This window comes from Scaptodrosophila lebanonensis, unplaced genomic scaffold (assembly GCF_003285725.1).
Source record: "Scaptodrosophila lebanonensis strain 11010-0011.00,11010-0021.00 unplaced genomic scaffold, SlebRS2 tig00000043-arrow-pilon, whole genome shotgun sequence".
NCBI lineage: Eukaryota > Metazoa > Arthropoda > Insecta > Diptera > Drosophilidae > Scaptodrosophila > Scaptodrosophila lebanonensis.
This window is the reverse complement of record NW_022060545.1, coordinates 4079604-4100479: the sequence shown is the minus strand read 5'-3', so window position 1 is coordinate 4100479 and position 20876 is coordinate 4079604. Positions and strand designations below refer to the sequence as shown.

Below are 20876 nucleotides of genomic sequence, written 5' to 3'. Positions count from 1 at the left end.
TGGGGTCTGCCATGCCTTCTTTTGTGCGTTACATACATTCGCACAAAACTAATATACCCTTTTACCCTTTGGGTACAGGGTATAAAAAGACCTCAACATAAAAGGTAATACCCTCTACAGATATACTCAGCGCGCTCAATACGCTCATGCGCTCTGGCAGCAGCTGTCGCATTTATTATGTGCGTGCATCTGTTTGCCAAACGCTATTTCTTGTACATCGTATCCAACAGAACTGAGTTCTGCTCAGTACGCTACGTTCTCTCTGCGCTTTCGCGTCGTTATCCGCTTATTTTATTTGGTAGTTGTGTGCCACGTGCGTAGGTCTCATGTGAAGAATTAAATAAGCTACAATTATTTTCACTCTGTACGTTGTGACGGAGACAGTGGCATAACAATTAATATTGATTGAGTTCAGCAAAATAGAAAAATGGAGGAATTTGCCGAATTTTTTGGGTAAGTAATCAGCACCTTGACACTCAATTAATGGCACCAACAAGTGAGTTTCTAAAATTAGTGCGGCTACTGCAAGTAAATGCTGTTGTCTGATATTTTTAGCCTACATTTTGAAGCACCCACAGCAAAAGCAAGAAAGATAAATAAAATGGAACTAAAAAATTAGCATCGTGAATACTCTTCAAAATGTGCCATTCAATTAACATGACCCTTCTGTGTCCGAAATATCTTATCTTTCATTCAAAAGCACTTTTTTATTACATGCATTTGGTCTAAAAAAATACTCTTCAAAATGTGCCTTCCAATAGCACATTTGCGTGTCCGAAATATCTTATCTTTCATTCAGAAGCATTTTTTACTCACATGAATTTGGTCATTCATGGCCTACGAATGATGCAACATGTGGCGACACTGACAACAACATTTATAAAATGTGCAACTATGATATTCTCAGTTATAATATTTTGTCATCTGACATGTAGTCTAAAAATTGTGGGAGGGCTAGTGATTGATCATGCTGATCATATTTGTACATATGAATCAAGCCACGAGGTCTATCCGTCACACCAAAAACTATAAGCCCTTACACTTTTCAGTGAAGGAGATAAAGATGCGCGTGAGGCGCTTGGCTTAAATGGCACCGACATAACATACATAAACAATATCGACGACTCTCGTTGTAAATAACAAACCCAAATATAATAAAATTAATAACATTATGCGAAATCTAAAAGTCTGCTAATCGATTGTGACACTGCAGCCGAGCAGCATGCGCCGAATCACTACTGAGTCATCCATCCATCCAACCATTCATCCATCCAGCAGTGGCGCAAATGCAAGACGTCACTTACACTTAGCGTCGCTCTCGGTTCTGCGGTTTCGCAGAACGTGCGGGCTTCCGCCGGCTGCCTGAGCGCCTCTTTGATAACAATAGAGCTTTCGGTACTCACCACATGCGGCGCACGGACTTTGAGTACGACTCCGAGCTCCGACGATGCGTCGTTCTGATCACGACTTTTTCCAACTCGGGTATTTAATGGCAGTCGCCATCGACCAAATGTTCAGACGTAACTTGATTCTGGCGTCGCTAGACACGCAATACAAATACAACAAATATTTGCAACCGATCAGTTTCTAGAATTGAATTTGTGTGAATCGTTTTCAATTGTTGTTGTTATTGTAATTGAATTCCATTGCCGGGACAAGCACAACAAACAAAGATCGATAAAATGGGTTATTTATTGTGATATTTAAAAGAAAGTAATTAAGGACAACTAAAGCTATAAAACAAAGGGCCACAAAAATAGCAGAAATTCGATTAACAAAGAAGCGAAAAAGGATTAAATAATTGCCAGCAGGTAAGAAGGGAGCTTTTCCAAATTAAAGTCTGCAGTAATTAAGTAACTGCCATATGTAAAGAATGGCAAGCCAGACGTTTTCATGAATAATAAAAATAAATCTCTTCGTTAAATTATATACCCTTTACTTGGTCGAGAAAATTCTTCAAATCAAAGACTCTTACTTGATAAAGATATTCAGGTCCCGTATTCGTTTTCGTTTTCAAAGTTATTCGTTAACTTTTCCCATGAACAATAAATTCGCTTTAAAAATTAAAATAGTGGAAGAAGTTTAAGGCAAATCCTTTGAGACTGCACCTAATTCTGTTTTTACACGGTTTTGATGTAACACTGAAATTCAAAAAATTGATAAATGGTTGCACGACTTTATTCCATTTAGCACGATTTAAAATAACATATATATCAATGTTTTTTTTTTAAACGGTTATTTTTTACGACTTTTTCTGGAAGCAATCTTTCGTGTAAAAACAGAATTAGTTTTTAAAAATTAATCACTTTATTCAGATCATTACTTGATCAAATTAGAAAACATGAATAGGCTTGATTGGATTCAATTTGGGAGATATTTGTAATTATTTTAAAGCAATACAGTTGAGAATTGGCAGGGAAAGGTAGCTTCCATTTGTTTATACATAGATAAACAATATGTTTCATTTTATTTTTGTGCTTATCTCTGAAGCATGTGGAGAGAGCGGAGGATACACCAATAAATCGCTTAGTCATAAATCACAAGACCTGACTTTAATGAGTGTTCGCATCTTTGTCGAAGTTGTAAAACATTAACATGCACCCACTAATTTAGTTATGAAGCCTATAAACGGTGTTATTTTCGGCACATTTCTCTAATAGAATATTGGCCATCCGACTATCTATCCATCCACCCCATCCATCCATCCATCTACCTACCCACAATCTAACAAAGGTAGTAAACTACAACTCGGCTATTTACATAAGTTTTACACACCAATTTGCCAACCTCGCTCGCGCACTACTTGCAAACGTGTTAATATGTCGATTCGATTAACATATAAACAAATTGAAGTATAAAAAGAATTCTTTGGTGTGCAAACTCAGCGAAATGCGCCCTAGCCCTTGCCTTCGAAATGTTTCACTTATTCTTTATAATTACTTACAGCATGCCCACCTGGAGCGTGACGAACGTTTTTCATGTGCTGACACGCAAGAAACCGCTCGAGGATTCCAATGAATCCAAATTGGCCAAAGTGCTATCGGCATTCGATTTGACCGCCCTAGGAATTGGTTCAACGCTGGGCGTCGGCGTCTATGTACTCGCAGGCGAGGTGTCCAAACAATATGCAGGTCCTGCCGTAGTGATTAGCTTCCTGATTGCCGCTGTTGCATCGATATTTGCGGGTCTGTGTTATGCCGAATTCGGTGCACGTGTGCCAAAAGCGGGCTCAGCGTATATCTACAGCTATGTGACGATTGGCGAGTTTATAGCGTTCCTCATTGGCTGGAACCTTATACTGGAGTACGCAATTGGTAAGTTTTCGGTATAAATTAATTGGCATGTCGTCGTTTTATTGATGTCGTTAATTGACAGACAGTTTTTTCGATCGATTAATTTGCCACTAAAATGTTTCCATCTCTCGTTTTGTAGGTTCCGCCAGTGTGGTCAAAGGGCTGAGCACATATTTAGATTCGCTTTGCGGCTATGCTATGCGTGATTTTTTGGGCACACACTTGCCAATAAATATACAGGGCTTGAGCGCCTATCCGGACATATTTGCATTCGTCGTGACCATACTATTCTCCTGGGCCATTGCCTCAGGTGCCAAGGAATCCACGCGTGTAAATAATGTGTTCACAATGCTTAATTTGGGCGTTGTGTTGTTCGTCATAGTTGCTGGACTCTTCAAAGGTGAGTTAAGTAAACTTCTAATGATTGCTTTTACTCATGCAAATCATGACAGTTTCCAGCAGCAATTGGACAATTCCAAAGGAGCAGGTGCCCCAGGGCTATGGCGAAGGAGGTTTTATGCCGTATGGTGTTTCGGGCATTATTAAAGGCGCCGCCGTTTGCTTCTACGGCTTTATTGGGTTCGACTGCATTGCCACTGCCGGCGAAGAAGCTAAGAATCCGAAGAAATCCATTCCATTTGCTGTGATTGTTTCGTTAGCTATGATTTTTCTTGCCTACTTCGGTGTGTCCTCTGTGCTGACGATGATGCTGCCATATTATGAGCAGGACGAGAGCGCACCGCTACCCCACGTATTTCGCATTTATGGATGGCATGTGGCCGAATATGTTGTTACCATTGGTGCCATGTTTGGACTCTGCGCGAGTTTAATGGGTGCCATGTTTCCACTGCCGCGCATTGTGTTTGCAATGGCAAATGATGGTCTGCTGTTCAAGTTTATGGGCGAGATTAGCAATAAATATCGTACTCCTTTTAAGGGCACGCTTTTAACTGGTCTGCTAACAGGTATATTGGCAGCCATATTTAATCTCAGTCAACTCGTTAACATGATGTCCATCGGAACTTTGCTGGCCTACTCTATGGTCGCCAGTTGTGTGCTGATGCTTCGCTATGAGGTCGACGAACGTCGCGACAGTCGACACATTAGCAATGGACGCGCACTGACCCTGGAGGAAGAGGAGCATTGTGCTCTGTGGCGACGTTTGTTTAACATGAACGGTCAGACGGTGCCCACCAGGCAAACATCGCGTATTGTTACTGTAATGGTAACATTGTTTTGTAAGTAAAAAATACATAAATTAGTTTTAGCGTTATAACTAACTTTCAAACTCAACTCTTTCAGCTCTCTGCAGCTACGTTTTCTCGCAGATATTGACCAAATTTGAGGAGGACTTGTCTAACATCACTGAATATGACATTGTAGCACTACTTCTCTGCGCCATCCCGTTAACGCTCATGCTCTACATTATCTCACGTCAGCCCACGTCGGGCGTAAAGCTGTCCTTTAAGGTGCCTCTGGTGCCCTGGCTGCCCGGAATTTCCATACTGATTAACATTTATTTGATGATTAAACTGGACATTCTCACCTGGGTGCGCTTCTCCATTTGGATAGCCATCGGATTGGCCATCTTCCTCACCTATAGCATGCGAAACAGTCGTCTGCGCCAGAAGGAGCAGCGCACTTCTATTAGCATTTTGCGTGATTCCAGCGAAGCCGCACTACTTAGCCAGGAGCGTTCCAAATATGGCAATGAGGTTCCACTGATATTGATGCATAGCACGTCGTGAATTGATATTTTTGTGTTGTACGTCTGCGTGCAAGCGAAAGAAAAACAGTACTTCTGAGTTAGTATTAAAATACAAATAGCCTGTTAAGTTCTCGCGTGCATTTTTGTGCTGCCTCTAACACACACACAACACACACTCACAAATACATACAGACATGTATGTATACTATACACCCATACAACAATTTACACTTCCTATTCTGATTAGGAATCTCATATTATTTAATTTAAAACCAAATATACATACTATTGTAAATACAAAGAGCTTAAAGCAATACAAATAAAACACAAAAATTTATAAACAATATCAATGTTAATATTTGGAAACGCATAAGAGATATAAAGGGGGGTGGCCAAACAATTATTTGCAACAACCGGTGTCAAATAACTTAAGCCTCAAAATAAAAAGATAAGAAATATAACTACAAACGTACCAGTTACAGATATTGAAGATAGCGAAATATGATTCACTTACTTACCAGCATCAATAATTGATATCGAACCCCCTTTTAATTATTTAGTTATATTTCACAAAAAGTTCAATCTCCGGCTATTTGACGAAATTGCAATTGCACTTTTAAACAGTCGGCAACTATAAAATAATCAGCTGTGCGGTATGGCTGTGAGTTTCGATACTTTTGCGTGTAAGTGTTGGGCAACGCATTCAGCCACAGCTGTTGCGTCTGGCGGGAAAAATCTCTGTCGATGATGGACTGGCAGCACAAGTAGCAGCAAGCGGTGCAATTAAATTCGTATTTTAACTTGTGTATTTGTGATAAGTCATATAATACCACAGCGATTGCATTTTAATAACAAAAGATGCCGACGCAAGAAGGCCAGAGGGAGAAGCCGCGGCTCTACTGTGGTATGGGCAATCATACGCTTCAGGAACCATCTACAAAAATCGCATCTATAGGAATGCTGGCATTTGCTAAAAGATGGAATCCAGAGCTGACGCACTCTACCCTTATATGTATTAGTTGCTATGAATTCCTAGAGAAAATATTTCGTTATAAACAAAAGCGAATTAGACAACGCATAGGTCAAACGAATAGAGGCGAACATGACACCAATTCTCTTACGGACGTAAGCTCCAGTGCTTTGAGCACCACCTCCTCATCATCCAGGGGGAGAAGCGCATCCTCCAGGGGGGCCGGCTCATCCCCCAGAGTGGGCGGCTCATCCCCCAGAGTGGGCGGCTTATCCTCCAGGGGGGACACACCTTCATCTCAGCGAAGCGGTCCTACTACGAGCGCAGCGGCAGCAGCAAAACGAAAGCGGACACAAGTAACACATTCGGACTCATCGCAACCCACCGACGATCCTCAGCCTAATAACGATGATGACGACGACAACATGCTAAGTCTGAATGCAGTGAATGGGACACGACTTCCTCACATACAGCCCATTCCCAAAAGACGCCAATTTGTGCACTTGAACAAGGAGGCAATGGATATTTATTTGGCCGGTACCACAGGAGGCTAATCTCAAAGTATTATTATTACTATTGAAAGACTAAAGTTTATTTTTCTTAATTATATACATATGTTTAGAACTAGTTATTTTACTCATTTATTTCTTGCTTTCAATGAAAACAGAAATTTGTGACTATGATTGAATTAGGAAGCAACCAGGTGTTAGTTTTTTATACTCTGGCAAAACGGAGCTGCCAGATCATTGAAATAAAATCGACTCATTGGACGTTATATTTAAAAAACTGAATAGTGTTTATTATTGATTTTGTTCGACGAAAATGTAAATAAACAATAACCACATGTTAGTTAAAGCAACAGGCCGCATAAAGGCCAATGCGTCTTAGCAACGGCTTGTAAATAATAAATTAGGCTCAAGTTCAGCGTCGACCAAGTGGCAGGCTGTTGCATTGGCAACAATATGTTTGTAAACTGTTAAATCGATGCTCGTGAAGGATACAAAATAGTTATTGTACAGAAACTTGGCAGAGAATAGCAGCGGGTTAAAGTCAAATTATCATAAAATGGCGCGTTTTAAAAGCTAAAAAATCAGTTTAAAAATTGGCATAGAACGTAGCCAGCATGGGGAATACGGAAAGCAATGTGACTAGTGGTGTCAAAAAGCAGGCGGGAGTCTCCACACAAGCGCTCTACAAATTTGTCAACCTCAAGGGCGGTGGTCTTCTGGTGGACATGATGAAACGTGCCTGTCAAACCAAACAATTTGCAGAAATCGATCATGCGATTAAGACGAAAGTAGAACCATTTCTGTACAACAAGGGTGCTGGCCGTTACTTTCCCATTTCGAAATTGGTGCTGCTACGTAATCGGGATCGGCCACGTACCAAGCAATTGCCCGAAATACGCGCACTGGAAAATCCCGATGATGATTTCAATATACACGACTATTGCCCAGAGGTATCTGAGGCAGAATACATATCCAATCCGAGTGCTTACCGTTTCGTCTGCTGGGACCTTAATGTGAGTTGTATTTGGCATTGATTTAAATTATTAGTAATGGATTACTTTATTCTTCTGATTATTTTATTGATTGATTTACACCTAACTAATGAAAATCCAAAATAATAGTACGGTTTTTGGCAAATACAGATATTTCTGAACATTTGTTGTCCTCCCTGTTTATAACAATAGAATTTCCACAAATTTCTGTGTGCTTTTACTATAGTGCACAATAATGCTAGTATTACCTACTACTACAAATTTATATTTATAATAGTGCTAAGAATTCCGGAACTCTTGGAAAACCCACTTTCGGGGGTTCCTTCTCCTCCCACCACCACATTGCCTATGTTTGTGTATCTTATCTGTCTATCTATATTTCCTAATCCTGTTACGAAGGAAACTGATATAGTTAGATATTAGCTAGATAGCCTAACCCTTCAGTGCAACTTTATTTAAATCCAATTATTTTTGGAACTATACGTTCTGGCTGATCTATTCCACAGATGCGCGGCGCCGTGGGTGAAACGATTTTGCATCTCTGTTTGCTAAACGCTTCATCGCTGCATGCGGATCTGGCGAAACGGCTGCTTAAGTTTTACCCCAAACTCATTTTGGATATATACATGAGTGACGAATACTATGGCGAGAGTGTCCTGCATATAGCGATTGTCAATGAGGATCCAGCCATGGTAAAGTATCTGCTGGATGCTGATGCCGATGTGCAGGAACGGTAAGTGCCTTACTTCGATTCATTAAGCTAGACCTTACACAATATACATATATAATTTTATTTTAAAGCTGCTGCGGTGCATTTATGTCTGCGGAGGATCAGAAAGCCTCCCGCACAGATTCTCCGGATCACGAGTATGTGGCAATACATCCGATGACGAACTATGATGGCTATGTCTATTGGGGCGAGTACCCTTTGAGCTTTGCTGCCTGCTTGTCGCAAGAGGAATGTTTCCGTCTGGTACTGGCACGTGGAGCCGATCCCGATTCACAGGACACGAATGGCAACACGGTGCTGCACATGCTGGTCATCTATGAGAAAATCGAAATGTTCGATGTGGGCTATGAAGTGGGCTCGAATATACATTTGCGAAACATGCAGAATCTGACGCCTTTGACATTGGCGGCCAAGCTGGGCCGCGTCGAAATGTTTTTCCACGTGATGAGTATAGAACGTGAGATATATTGGCAGCTGGGGAGCATAACCTGTGCGGCATATCCCTTGCTTATGATTGACACAATCAACGAGGAGACGGGCAACATTAACAAGGACTCGGTGCTCAACTTTGTTGTCTTTGGCGATAAATTGGAGCATTTGGAACTGCTGGACGGTGTGGTCATTGATCTGCTCAAGACCAAGTGGGATACTTTCTGCAAATCTCGTTTCTACAAGCAGTTCTATATGTTTGCCGTCTACTTCTTGTTCTCGTTAGTGAGTTTCATATTAAGACCAGGTCCAGATGTCAGTGATGAGGATGAGGACGATGATGCCGCAGTTTCAGCATCCAATAATACTGCACGCTCGGATCTTTATAAAAATGTCAGTCACGAGCACACCAAACGAAGCACCGAAAGCACCGAGTACAGTAAGCATTTCTTCACATTAAATCCAGTTTCGTTTTGCAGATTAATTTCCCTAACATTGCTCCTTAGAAACTTTTTGGCTTAATTTTACTGAATACTATGATCCCAGCGAGGTCGAAACTTTGCCCGCCTGGTGGGAAAATTTCGCCGACTGTCCGCTCATGAATTTGGAATCTGACTTGGCCAAGATGCGCATCATGGCCGAGATTATAAACTTTGTCGGTGCCATTCTCTACCTGCTGGTGGCATTACGTGAGGCCCGTTTTCTGGGCTATAAAATGTTTATTGAAAATTTGGTAAGTTCCTTTATTTATATATAGAAGTTGCTGTAGTTAAACACTTCTTATTGGGCTATAGATGACTGCACCCTCGCGCGTTATGTTTCTATTCTCCTGCTGCCTCATGATGACGATTCCCTGGCTACGGGTTTCCTGTCTCACCGAAATCGATGATCATGTCACTGTCGTAATTATGCTAACTACTGCGCCCTACTTCCTCTTCTTTTGTCGGTGAGAAACCAACTGATATTATCAGCATGTAATCGAATGTAATCGCTTTTTTATTTTTTTTTTTTTAGCGGTTTCAAGACTGTTGGTCCCTTCGTAGTGATGATATATCGCATGGTGATGGGTGATTTGCTGCGATTCGTCTCCATTTACCTTGTGTTTGTGATGGGTTTCTCGCAGGCGTTCTACATCATTTTTCTCACTTTCGACAACCCTTCAACGCCAGAGGATCAGGACGCTGAATCCAATCCCATGCCATCTCCCATGGAGTCCATTGTAGCCATGTTTCTGATGTCGCTGACCAACTTTGGCGACTACTATGGCGCTATGGTGTCAACCCAGCACGAGTATGAAGCCAAGATACTCTTCTTTCTGTTCATGGTCATTGTCAGTGTATTGCTGGTGAACATGTTGATTGCCATGATGGGCAACACATATCAGAAGATTGCCGAGATCCGTAACGAATGGCAGCGCCAATGGGCACGCATTGTGCTCGTCGTGGAGCGAAGTGTGCCGCCTGCGGAGCGTCTGAAGAACTTCATGCAATATAGTCAACCGATGTCGGATGGACGACGGGCCTTGGTATTACGCCTGAATATGACTGTGAGTAATTACAAAGTCCCATCTGCACAACAAACCATGACCTTATCGCCTAACTAAAACTTCTTGTAGGATGAGGAAAAGGAGGAAATGAAGGAAGTACAGGAGATGAAGCGCATACATCAGCGCTTCTCCAAGAAACGTCAGATGGAGCGCGAGGCACGCGCCCGTCGCAGACAGGAGGAATATGAGAAGTTCTTTGGCACCTCAGCCAAGGTGGACGGTGACAATAACAATATGTGAGCTGAAGTCCGGAAAAAAGGGCAAACAGTCATTTCATAATTTTTGAGCATTGCTTAGATGTTGGTATCTATTCGTATCGACTAGATAGCTACTTGTCTCTCCAGCAAATACAAGTATAATACATATATATGTATATAATCTGTTAAAATTGATTAACTTTGTGAAATAAATTGAGAGTCTATGAGCAGTTCAATGCTCTGCAGTTTTAAATGAGCGATATCAGATTGCTTCCCAATTGCCTTCGAGAAAGGGAAAGAGAGTCACAAACGTTGAAAAATTCGTTTAAATAAGTATGACAATTCGTTAATATTAGGGACCGATGTATAGTGTGTCCAAAACGTTGTTTGAAAACGCTTTATATCTTTTAATATCCTGTACCCAAAGAATAATTGGGTATAATAGAGGGTATACTAGATGTAACCTTCTCTATACGAATGCAAGTATCTCAGAATGTAGAAGAGCTAAAATAACAAAACTTGGTAACGAGATTCTCCTAACACCGAAAAAGGACGATTTCTAATGCTACTTAAATGTTAAGTTTAATGAAAAAAGATCAACTGAGAACAAAGTTATAGCATTAATTGTAATCTCTGTCCAAGCTCTGTTTGCAGCCTCGATGTCTGTGGGATATGGAATGCCTGTGGCTTATACTATAAATATATTTGTTAAAGATTTATTATGTTGACCAGATAATACTACTAATGTAGTTTTAATGGCAGCATGGCCTAGCTCATTAAGCAGGCGTTCCCAACCTTTTACCAAAGTGCGAACAAATATTTTTCACTTTGAACAGTACATAAAATTTCCTTTTATCTACGCCGGCGTACTTTCAATTTAGGTTTAGGCGTCTTGCCCAGTGTTATGGGTCGAGTACTAACTCTTTGTTTTTAAATGTTTTATTAACTTTCATACCACGATTTTTTGACTCGGTTGCTTTATTTATACACACCTAATTCTGTTTTTACACGGTAGATTGGTTCCAGAAAAAGTCGTGTAAAAAAAAACCGTGCAAAAAAGACATTGATCATATGTTATTTTGAATAGTGCTAAAAGGAATAAAGTCCTGCAACCACATATAAAATTTTTAATTTTCACACCGTGTTAAATCAAAACCGTATAAAAAAGACCGTGTAAAAACAGAATTAGTTGTAATTCTCATTTTAAGTTGTACTGATAGAGTTGTGTTTCCAGCCGACTATTCAAATTAAAATATTATTATTCAAAGTCGAAGTCTCCATAGTAAGCTAGAACTTTTACACGTATTCGCAAATAATGCCCATGGATACCCAGTTATGTGCCATATAAGTAAGTATCTGTTGAATTTGGGTCTCCATATGTGTATTATCAAGTTCTGCTTAAGAGCTCTAGCTTTACGTTATGCATATTTTGATTGCTCCTCATACAAAATTTTATATTAAAATGGTGCATGTATATACTTGTACTTACCCTCGAATATCGCAGTGTGGCTTATGTTTAGTGTCTGGGATTCGTTTTCAATTTGCTAACAACCACCACCAAGCGCTAATTTATGCCACCCACAAATACTGGCAAGCACTAGCACTACGAGTAACATTGTAAGCATGTCATAAAAATTCCATTTTATGGCTTGGCAAACAAACGCGGCGCATGTCCATGCCCATGTCCAAGTCCATGAAGTTGTAGTGCCAATAATGCGCCATTTGAATTATCATAACAGTTTTATTATGGCCGTCTGGCAATAAAGACGTTCAATGAGCCACAGACTGGCTCATGGACTGGGATTGGAACAGGGATATAGCCATCGACATAGACAGTATAGAGAGTGTGTGTTGGACCGTGCATTGGGGGTTGGCTAGTCGGGCATACTTGTACATATGCTACGAGTATAATGTACATCCGCTTATCGATTGCACAAACACAATGAACTCCAACATATCGCAACATATCTTATCATTATCGGCATCATTGCGTAATTGTAATTGTAGCGAAAATAGTTCGGGAGCATTTATCGTGCCATCACATTACTGCACAAAGGGCCGACAAAGCCGCAACACCTTCCATTCACCTTCCACTCTATAGATGCAAGTATTGTGCCGCTGCAAGTGCAATGAGACAAAGAGCCAATGTTCCCGATCACAGATCTGTAATAATCAATGAATCGCATGTGCGTGGGATTTTGTGAGGATTCTTGCTGGAAAGCCAGACCGGAAACGTTTAGGCGGCATTGTTTGTGAAAATGGAATTCGCTCAGCTCTATTGAAAGTGTTAAAAAGTAGCACTGAGCTGGCTATATAGTACGCTACATGCAACAGCCCTGCTTGACTTTAATTGAGTCTGAATAGAGCAATTTAGGGCATGCTGTGTGCTGCATGATCCCTTTAAGGACTTCCACAAAGTTTCGCGCTAGTTCTGTGAAAAGTTCCCAGCGACAATGTCAACCCTTTGGCAAACACATAAGTAGCAGAAAAAGCGAATGCTCGCTGCCCCTGCGGTTGCACAATGGGCCACATAGCGGCGTTAATGATATGGTACGAGTAGGTCGCTGCATAAGCCCCTCTCCGCCAATCATAACAAAAGTTTAGCACGCCAAAAATTTGCATTTCTGTATCACACTGTGGTGAACGGCGCGTCGTTACGGGCGTCTCACCAACACGATTGGCTTTGGACCAAGCACCTTTGTTAGGCATTTGATTTCAAAACTCCCTGCAGCGACCAGAACTGGTTCCCCAGTTCCTCATAATTCAAATATTCTGCAAAAAAAAAAAAAAATGAACTCTAATTTTAGTTCCATATTTATTTTCGATTTGGTATATGAGCAAGAGCTATCTTCTCATTCCAAGAAAGCAATACACGGTTAAAAAAAATATCTAATCCCGGCCAAGTTTCTGAACCAATTAAATTCGAATAAATTTTGGAATTTTTAAATTTAATTTAATTTTTAAAATGATATACTTTTTTGCAGGAACTGCAAATAATGATTATTTTGTTATTTTAAACGAAAAAATCATTTACTTATAGTAACTTTGAGAAAGCGGGGTCTTCACAGATATCCTTTTTTAAAGATTATCTATCCATTTTCACCTTGATTTATTTTTTTTAAGTTTTGTTCATTCACTAGAAATTTAATAATTGCTTTTGAGTGTTACTTTAAAAATTAACCAATAATTATTATTTTTGGGCAAAACAATAAAACTTAGAAAATAATGATTATTTTGTAATCATTGTGTTATTAATAATGATTACAGTCCCTGATTTTTTACCTTAAAAATTAACAACAGCTTTTTCTGTTTCCGAATTCCAATGACTGGTCTTAAATCGAAATTGGTAAGTATTCCCATACACAACTCTCACGAGTTAGTGGGCTTCACAAGTAGTTAAATAGTAATAGATCACATAAATTTTTAAGAGTCTAATAGCCCTACTATTTGTAAAATTGAAAACATTTTCGAAGTTAGATTCCAAACAAATTGTTGAAATTCGGAAACGATAATATGCCTGATAGTATTTCATGACATGCCGATCTGAAGAATACGGTTTCCGTGGATTTGGCAGATACTTCTTGTAGGTTCTATGCTCTTCATTATATGCGTTGTCTTGGTTTTAAAGTTATAGAAATCCTTTGAAAGAACCTCGATTTTGTGTCTCAAAAGGGTGCTAGGGTACATTCAAGAAACTAATAAAGAACCAGTACTATACATCCAAGCTGCAGGGATCACGCACACACACACACTCGATCTGTAATTACAGTGTTGCCTCTCGGTGTGGAACGAGGTGTCAAATTCTTGTAAACGACAATTTAATCACATGTTTTGTCAACACCATTGTTAAGAACTCTGGCTTCTGCGTTTTTGTTGTATGCGCTAATGGGCAGCTGTTAAATTGAAAATACGCCAAAGGTTTTTAAAAAAAAAAAAAAAAACATTTTGTTGGGTGTCCACCCACTTCCTTTGTTTGTTTAGCGCATTTGAATTTCTTATTTTTTTGTAGTTACGGGTTTCTCACACTTTTGACCTCCGGAGCGGCGCTTTCGCTGAACATTTAAATGTCCGTGCGAATTTTAGCATGATCATCACCAGGATCGGGACTAGATGTGTGTACGAGTATATGGGCACGACCTCGGCGGAAATTGTTTATTTTACTTTGGCTGTGGCCATAAAAATTCGACTCGTGGAAAAACTCTTGTGAAAGTTGGCAAAACGTTTTAATTACACACACATTGTAAAACAATAAAAGTGAACGACCCAAACCAATTCCGGCTAAGGGTTTTGGGCCCGTTTATGAGCTAGGCCCGCGCCTTGTTAGGGCGTTGTAAATGACTTTTAAATGTGCCTTCAGTCCGAGCAGTCGGACTGAGATTGCTTTTTTTAAAAAACATACACGAGTATATTTATACTTTTCAGCATTCACTTTGTTTTGGCTTACAGCAATTTTCCAAGAGCACTTGACGGCTCTTTTAAAAAAAAAAAAAGGGAGAAAGAGCGCGAAGGGGAGAGAAAGAAAAGTTATGGGCTAAGAAAGTCCTTTGGGACTTTTGGGCATGGATAAAAAATGCACAAAGTATTCAAATCAATTGCACATTTAAATAAGAATTATGGCTAAAGCAGCGGTCGAGTCCACTGCCACTCCCAATCCCAATTCCAATTCCAATCCCATTCCCATTCGATTCCTCGAGTCCTTTGCGAATCTTTGACAGCAATATCAACAAAGTTTCCACGCTCTTTTTTAAACGTTTTCGAGTTGATTTAAAGTGAATTATTTATGCAAATAAAAGTGACATTTGAGCAGTGGAAGTAGTAGAAGGAAAAACACAGTTTGCAATTTATTTGGCAAGATTGCGAAACCGGGAGTGTGCAAGGAGTTGTCCTGTTGCCTGGCGCAAGGGTTGCCGCCCTCTGGTCCTTTGTTTGCATTTCAGCTTTGGCTTTTGATTCAGTAACTGTATTTATGGGCGTCCATGAGAGCGAAGGCGTGTGTGTTTGTGAGGTATGCTGTCGAGATTCTTTCTTTTTTTTTTTATATAAACGAGTATGTATATATTTATTTCGTGTAAATGTAATTTTACCTTGCCCTCTGCTATTGTTGTTGTTCCCATTGTTGTGGGCTTAGAAAACTTGCACATTTATTTTATTAAACGTTTTTCAGCCCGATTGTTCGAGAGTGTTTGTATAAAGTATGTGCTCGTATGCATATGTGGACAGCCGTCTGTCATTTGCATGACACTTTAAAATAATTTTTAAAAGCCAGACATCGGGTATGTGTGGTTCGAATTGATGGTCTTGAAAGCTTTTGAAGTGAACTTCAAGTGAACATACATGCATATGTTTTTATAATTTTCTGCTTTTATTTTTTATTATTTCAGTTATTCATAGAACTATAAATTTTGATAATCTTATTCATGCTTAATCTTCATTAGCTCAGAGCTGATTTGGTTAGCATTTAAAAAAGTTGTGTAAGTTATACATTCTAAAGTTTCTAAGAATTGCATTATTAATCTTTACGTTTTGATGTTTTAAAGTTAATTGTAACATTTCGAAAATAATATCTCAGTTATTAAGTTTTTATAAGGCATGAGAGAAACGAGCTTCGAAATTATCTAAAATTTAGATCTGTTTTATGAGGCTTGACTATTGCTGAAACGTTGAAGTAGGCTGTAAATGGAGCAGAAGTTGTAAGAAATTATTTTTATGATTATAATTAGCAGAAGGTTTGGCAAACCCCAACCAGACAAGGATCTCTGATAGTTTAAGAGCAAGCGCGACTAAATTTAATAAATCCTAAGCTCGAGAAACGAAGTTTTTATATTTTTTATTGGAAACATATTTTTTTTTTGTTATTAATTTGATAGGATGATCTAAATTGCATCCGCCGAATATTTTCGAATATGACTTTTTTATTTAGACTATTTTTATTTATATTAAAATTTGACTTTATATTAAAAGGGTTTGTGAGCGACGCTAACGTTTGGAATTTAAATAAAACACACTTTTTTTTTAAATTTGAAATATTGATTTAAAATGAAATGATTCAGTCATGTGTAAATGTATGGAAAGAGAAATATCTTTTTGTTTTGCTAAGTTTTGTTAAGTTCTGTGTGTCCCCACTTATATCTCTGTTCCCTCATTCGATATGGAGCTTGATGTTCAGTTCTTAACAGCTTCGAAAATAATAGCCAACCGCTAATAAGACGTTTTGGAATTGATGGGAACAAAGAGATTGATTTTCATTTGACAATAGAAACTTGATTTACATTTTCTTCAAAATAACATTAGATTTTTTTTATGTTCGCAATACAAAATCATAGACTAATTGTTGATGTTTCTTTGTTTAAGTTCGGAAGCTGAGCTGCTTTTTGCCCTTGAACATATCGAGGCTCATGAATGCTTTCAAGGAGCATTCCAACGCACGGACAGCAATGAATGAGCAACAATATTCATTAAATGAAACACCTCATTGCTCCGCTGCAGCTGAAATATCTTGGCATTATTGGTCCGCACTTCTATTCACACGGATACATATGCCCACCCACTTATACATTTGCACGGTGAGTGATTGGCAAATGCTTAACATCGCCTCGCTTTGATTGAACCACTTGATGATGTATTTGGGGGCGCAACAAAAACCGCAAAGTTTTAATTGAATTTCCTGAACAAAAATAATGTTTTGCCACTTGAATCTCTGGGGAGAATGGCGGGTGTTGGCGGCATTTGGCGCTGGCGCTAAACAAACAGCAACAACAACGACGACAACAACAATAAATAACAAGAATACCGGCGACGACGACGACAACAACAAATAACAGCAACTACAACAAAAAGCGCTAAACGAACAAACGACTGTCAGACTAAGGTACTGACTGACTGACTGACTGACATATTGAATGGAGAACTGCGGCTCTTCGCTGTGGCGGTTTGGTATATATCTATGTATATATGTTTGTGTATATATGCATGCACACTTAAAATGAAAATTCAATTCGCAAAATCAAATCACTTGAGTGAAAATACGCAAACAGCAAGAACAACATCAGCAACAGCAGCAGCAACAACAATGAAGTTGCATTAAAAATGCTGACAAAGAAAACAAACAAACAAATAGCGCGTGAGGCGAAATCAAAAAAATGCGACAAACGGTTATAGAAATCAACAAAATGGGTTCCGAACCCGATGTGGTTGACTTCACTTTGATGTGCCACTCTATGAATTAAACACGCGCAATAAAACCCTTTGACTTACGTCGAAACTCATTTGGCAAATGAGCGAAAATTAATTACAAACCTCAAGAAGCCAAACAAACAACACAAAAACAATACAAAAATCAAATATGTGCTTGGCTCACCTGAATACAGATGCCCTGCAAGGAATGGGTTTTCGTTAAAAGTGATGATTAGATGAGTTACAAAATATTCATCTGTAATTATACACTTTGTTGATTACTTTTTTAAGTTTTCTTCAACTTTGAACCTTAAATACTCATGACATTTGTTCGCAAATAAATGTTTTTCTTCCGTTTCGTTGTCCCCTTAAGATCTTTATAATTATTTCCAGTCCAATTGTTAGATATTTTGTAATTATCGCAATGTAATTGAAGTATCTCCTTCCATTTCCAAAACTACACCCTGAAAGTATGCTTCTCTTTATTTTAATTGCGTTCCATTCTTTTCAAAATCATTTCGATTTTTTAATTGAAAAAAAAAACTATTTTAGGAATGCTATTTTACTTGTAGTTACGAAAATTGAAACATATTGGTATATACAATTTTTATAAAATTTCAGCTATTAACAAACACAGAAGAGATTTAAAACCGTTTGGAGCAATAGAAAAAGGGCCGTTTCGTTAGTCTTAGTATGAAATGGGAAATTTAAATATAGATTATGCCCATTATTTAGATGGAAACTTGAATAATAAATACATGTAGTATAAAAAAATATAAAAATAGTTAATTTAGACAATATATAGTAAGAATCCTAAATAATTGTAATTTTCATTCAGCAATCAATACAATCACTCAATCGAATAGACAAATCCGCTGCCATGGCTTTTTATAAAAGGATTATTTATTCGGATTTATAGGTTAAATAAAGTGTGTACATATATGGATAAATATTAAGACAAACTTAGTATGCTGGCTCTATTATAAGTATTTTCAACCTCACTAAATGTGTGCAGGTTTCTTCTAAATGTGAATTTATTTAAAACGTTAGGTCTGAATAAAATATTCAGAAATCAGTAAAGAAAAGAAATTTGGAAAAGTTAATTGATTAAAATCCTCTAAATGGTTTAATCATTGCTGATTAAATTGGTTACTCTACTCAAAATAAAAACTTAACGGGCTTGCTCAGCAAATATGAATTGGCTTAGTAATAGGATCTCTCTTGGTGCGGTTTTTTTTGCAGTCACAAAGGCCTAAAACAAGCTGGGATAGTCTTTGGAATCTTTCGTTGTAGAGTACACCGATAGGAGTGGGAAAGGCAGGTGTTGCAGCCTTCAAAGTGTGCGATTGAAGTGTGTTTTGATCGTGGGCGGTGTTTGGGGTTGGGTTTGAGTTTCGGATTGGGTTTGGGACTGATGGGTGACGCCTCTAGCCGCTGCTTTTGACACTCATTGACTTTTAACTCAGAGCGTGTTTTGCGTTTTAGCCGCAAGCCTGCGGCTGTGATTGTGGTCGGCATGCTGGGCTGCGTTTGGTCGCGACTCAAATTGCTACTGTCGGTTGTTGCATGAATTGTTTGACTGCTTGTTTGTTGTTTTTTGGGGCGTTGCTCGGCCCACGCCTTTCCAGCAGCTGGCCTAGGGCTACATTTTGACACATCGGCAGAGCTAATTTCTCTTTGGTTAAATCTTCCCACATTTCCATTACTCACTCACCTACTGTGATTGTGGCCGTAAACACACACCGTGGGATTCTGCACGCTTTTGGCAAAACCGTGAGCCAAACTTCAGATCCTGACGGACGATGATGGACACTCGAAAAGTCGCGTCGAGTGGCGGCCACTTCGGCGACGTTTTTCGCATACCGACAACAAAAATTAGAAGATTTTGCTTTACATTATACATATCGCTCGAATAACAGCAACCCCTAATATATGCCCAATGCTATAATGCCGCTACTCAAGTGTGCCTCCTGTGCCTCGTTGGTCGCGTTTTAAGTGGCTCGTTTCGATTACAACAAGCGCTCAGATTCTTTCTTAAGATTGCCAGGCCACATATGTTTGTATGATGGATGAATTGATGTATGTGTGTATGTATGTATTGTGTGTAAGCTTTTAGTGTAGGTATGAAGTGGCCGCAAAACGATCTGAGCATTACCCTTGCAATGATTAAGAAATTAACGTCGTTTAGCCAAGTGGCCACGTCATCGTCTACCACGACGTCCATCGACATCCACACCTACCCTAGAGAAGGGCACGTGATGCAGTTGGCTATTCTGAAACCGATATCTGAACACATTATGTAAATACATTTTAAGAATTTCGTTTTTGAAAGACTTTTTTTGTCATACAGGCTAATAATGTTCAATCGAGATATTTTCCAAAAAGCTTAAGTGCTTTGTTTTATGAAGAAATATTTTAAGATTAACAATTTTTTGAGTAAGTGATGGGGCTTTGCAATAGGCTCACACAAATGTACATCAAAACCAATGTTATCCCATTTCTGAAGTAATTCAAATAGAAGATTTGCGATAAATTTGCAGATTTACAGTTTTTGCAAATTGTGTTCGCCTTTTTTAAGGTTTAGGGAGAATTGGGAGTGGAACTAGTGATTCGACTTTACTTTTTACAGAGGGAAAATGTTTTTACAAACAATGTAAAGCAACCGACGGACCTAGAAAGCTATTGGGATTGACATTAAAGAACTAACAAATTTTGTATTTTGTATTAATTAAACAAATATTGTTTTAAAATACATATAGCAAAACTCTAGAAACTATAATTAAATAGATCAATTCTGTTGTAAGATTTGTATCACTTCTAAAACACTCGTATAGTTTCAGGTCATAGTCTAGAACTATAGCCTTAGATGTTTATAAGATTTAAGTCGAATAAAATAAATAAAAATGAAAATGTTTAATGTGAAAACTAAAACTATGATTAAATTGTAATGACTAGCGTAATAATTTAAAAGTAACCGATACTTGTAACGCTAGGATTAGGTTAATAAAAAAATCAATAAATAAATAAATAAAATAAAATGTCTATACAAGTAGGACTATTTAAAAGACATTTTTATAGGTTTATTTCCGCTCTAAGCTTTTATTTATATTACTTTTACAATACATATTTTATAGTAACTCATAAACTTTTACGCTCATTACACGCACAGTCACGCTCGTGTGCCATCTCTAAGCAATGCACATGCATCGTCGTCACTTCCAGAGCAATGCCACATGAGAATTTGAATTCGTGCAGTGGTTGCCTTTCACATAACATTGCTGCAGATGCCTTCGAAATGTTCTTACTTAATCTGTTGTGACATCTAGTAT

The 20876-nt window shown here is 38.7% G+C and overlaps 3 protein-coding genes across 4 annotated transcripts; all 3 read left to right on the top strand.

Moving 5' to 3' along the window:
* Nucleotides 1–299: 299 nt before the first annotated feature.
* On the top strand, nt 300–5345 carry LOC115622292 (cationic amino acid transporter 2). Of its 2 annotated transcripts, none has more exons than XM_030516195.1 (5): nt 300–453; nt 2947–3314; nt 3433–3693; nt 3746–4531; nt 4596–5345. In XM_030516195.1, exons 1-5 carry the CDS (start codon nt 428–430, stop codon nt 5039–5041), a joined length of 1887 nt encoding a protein of 628 aa, XP_030372055.1. In that variant the 5' UTR covers nt 300–427; the 3' UTR covers nt 5042–5345. The 2 variants fall into 2 exon arrangements, with proteins under 2 accessions (XP_030372055.1, XP_030372056.1); XM_030516196.1 differs by lacking the exon at nt 300–453 and adding an exon at nt 1643–1811.
* Nucleotides 5346–5815: 470 nt separating this feature from the next.
* Nucleotides 5816–6620, top strand: LOC115622295. Its single transcript, XM_030516198.1, has one exon. It carries the CDS (start codon nt 5860–5862, stop codon nt 6523–6525), a length of 666 nt encoding a protein of 221 aa, XP_030372058.1. The 5' UTR covers nt 5816–5859; the 3' UTR covers nt 6526–6620.
* Nucleotides 6621–7094: 474 nt separating this feature from the next.
* On the top strand, nt 7095–10417 carry LOC115622296 (transient receptor potential cation channel subfamily V member 5). Its single transcript, XM_030516199.1, has 7 exons — nt 7095–7493; nt 7979–8205; nt 8274–9070; nt 9138–9364; nt 9426–9577; nt 9646–10177; nt 10247–10417. Exons 1-7 carry the CDS (start codon nt 7095–7097, stop codon nt 10415–10417), a joined length of 2505 nt encoding a protein of 834 aa, XP_030372059.1.
* Nucleotides 10418–20876: the final 10459 nt, after the last annotated feature.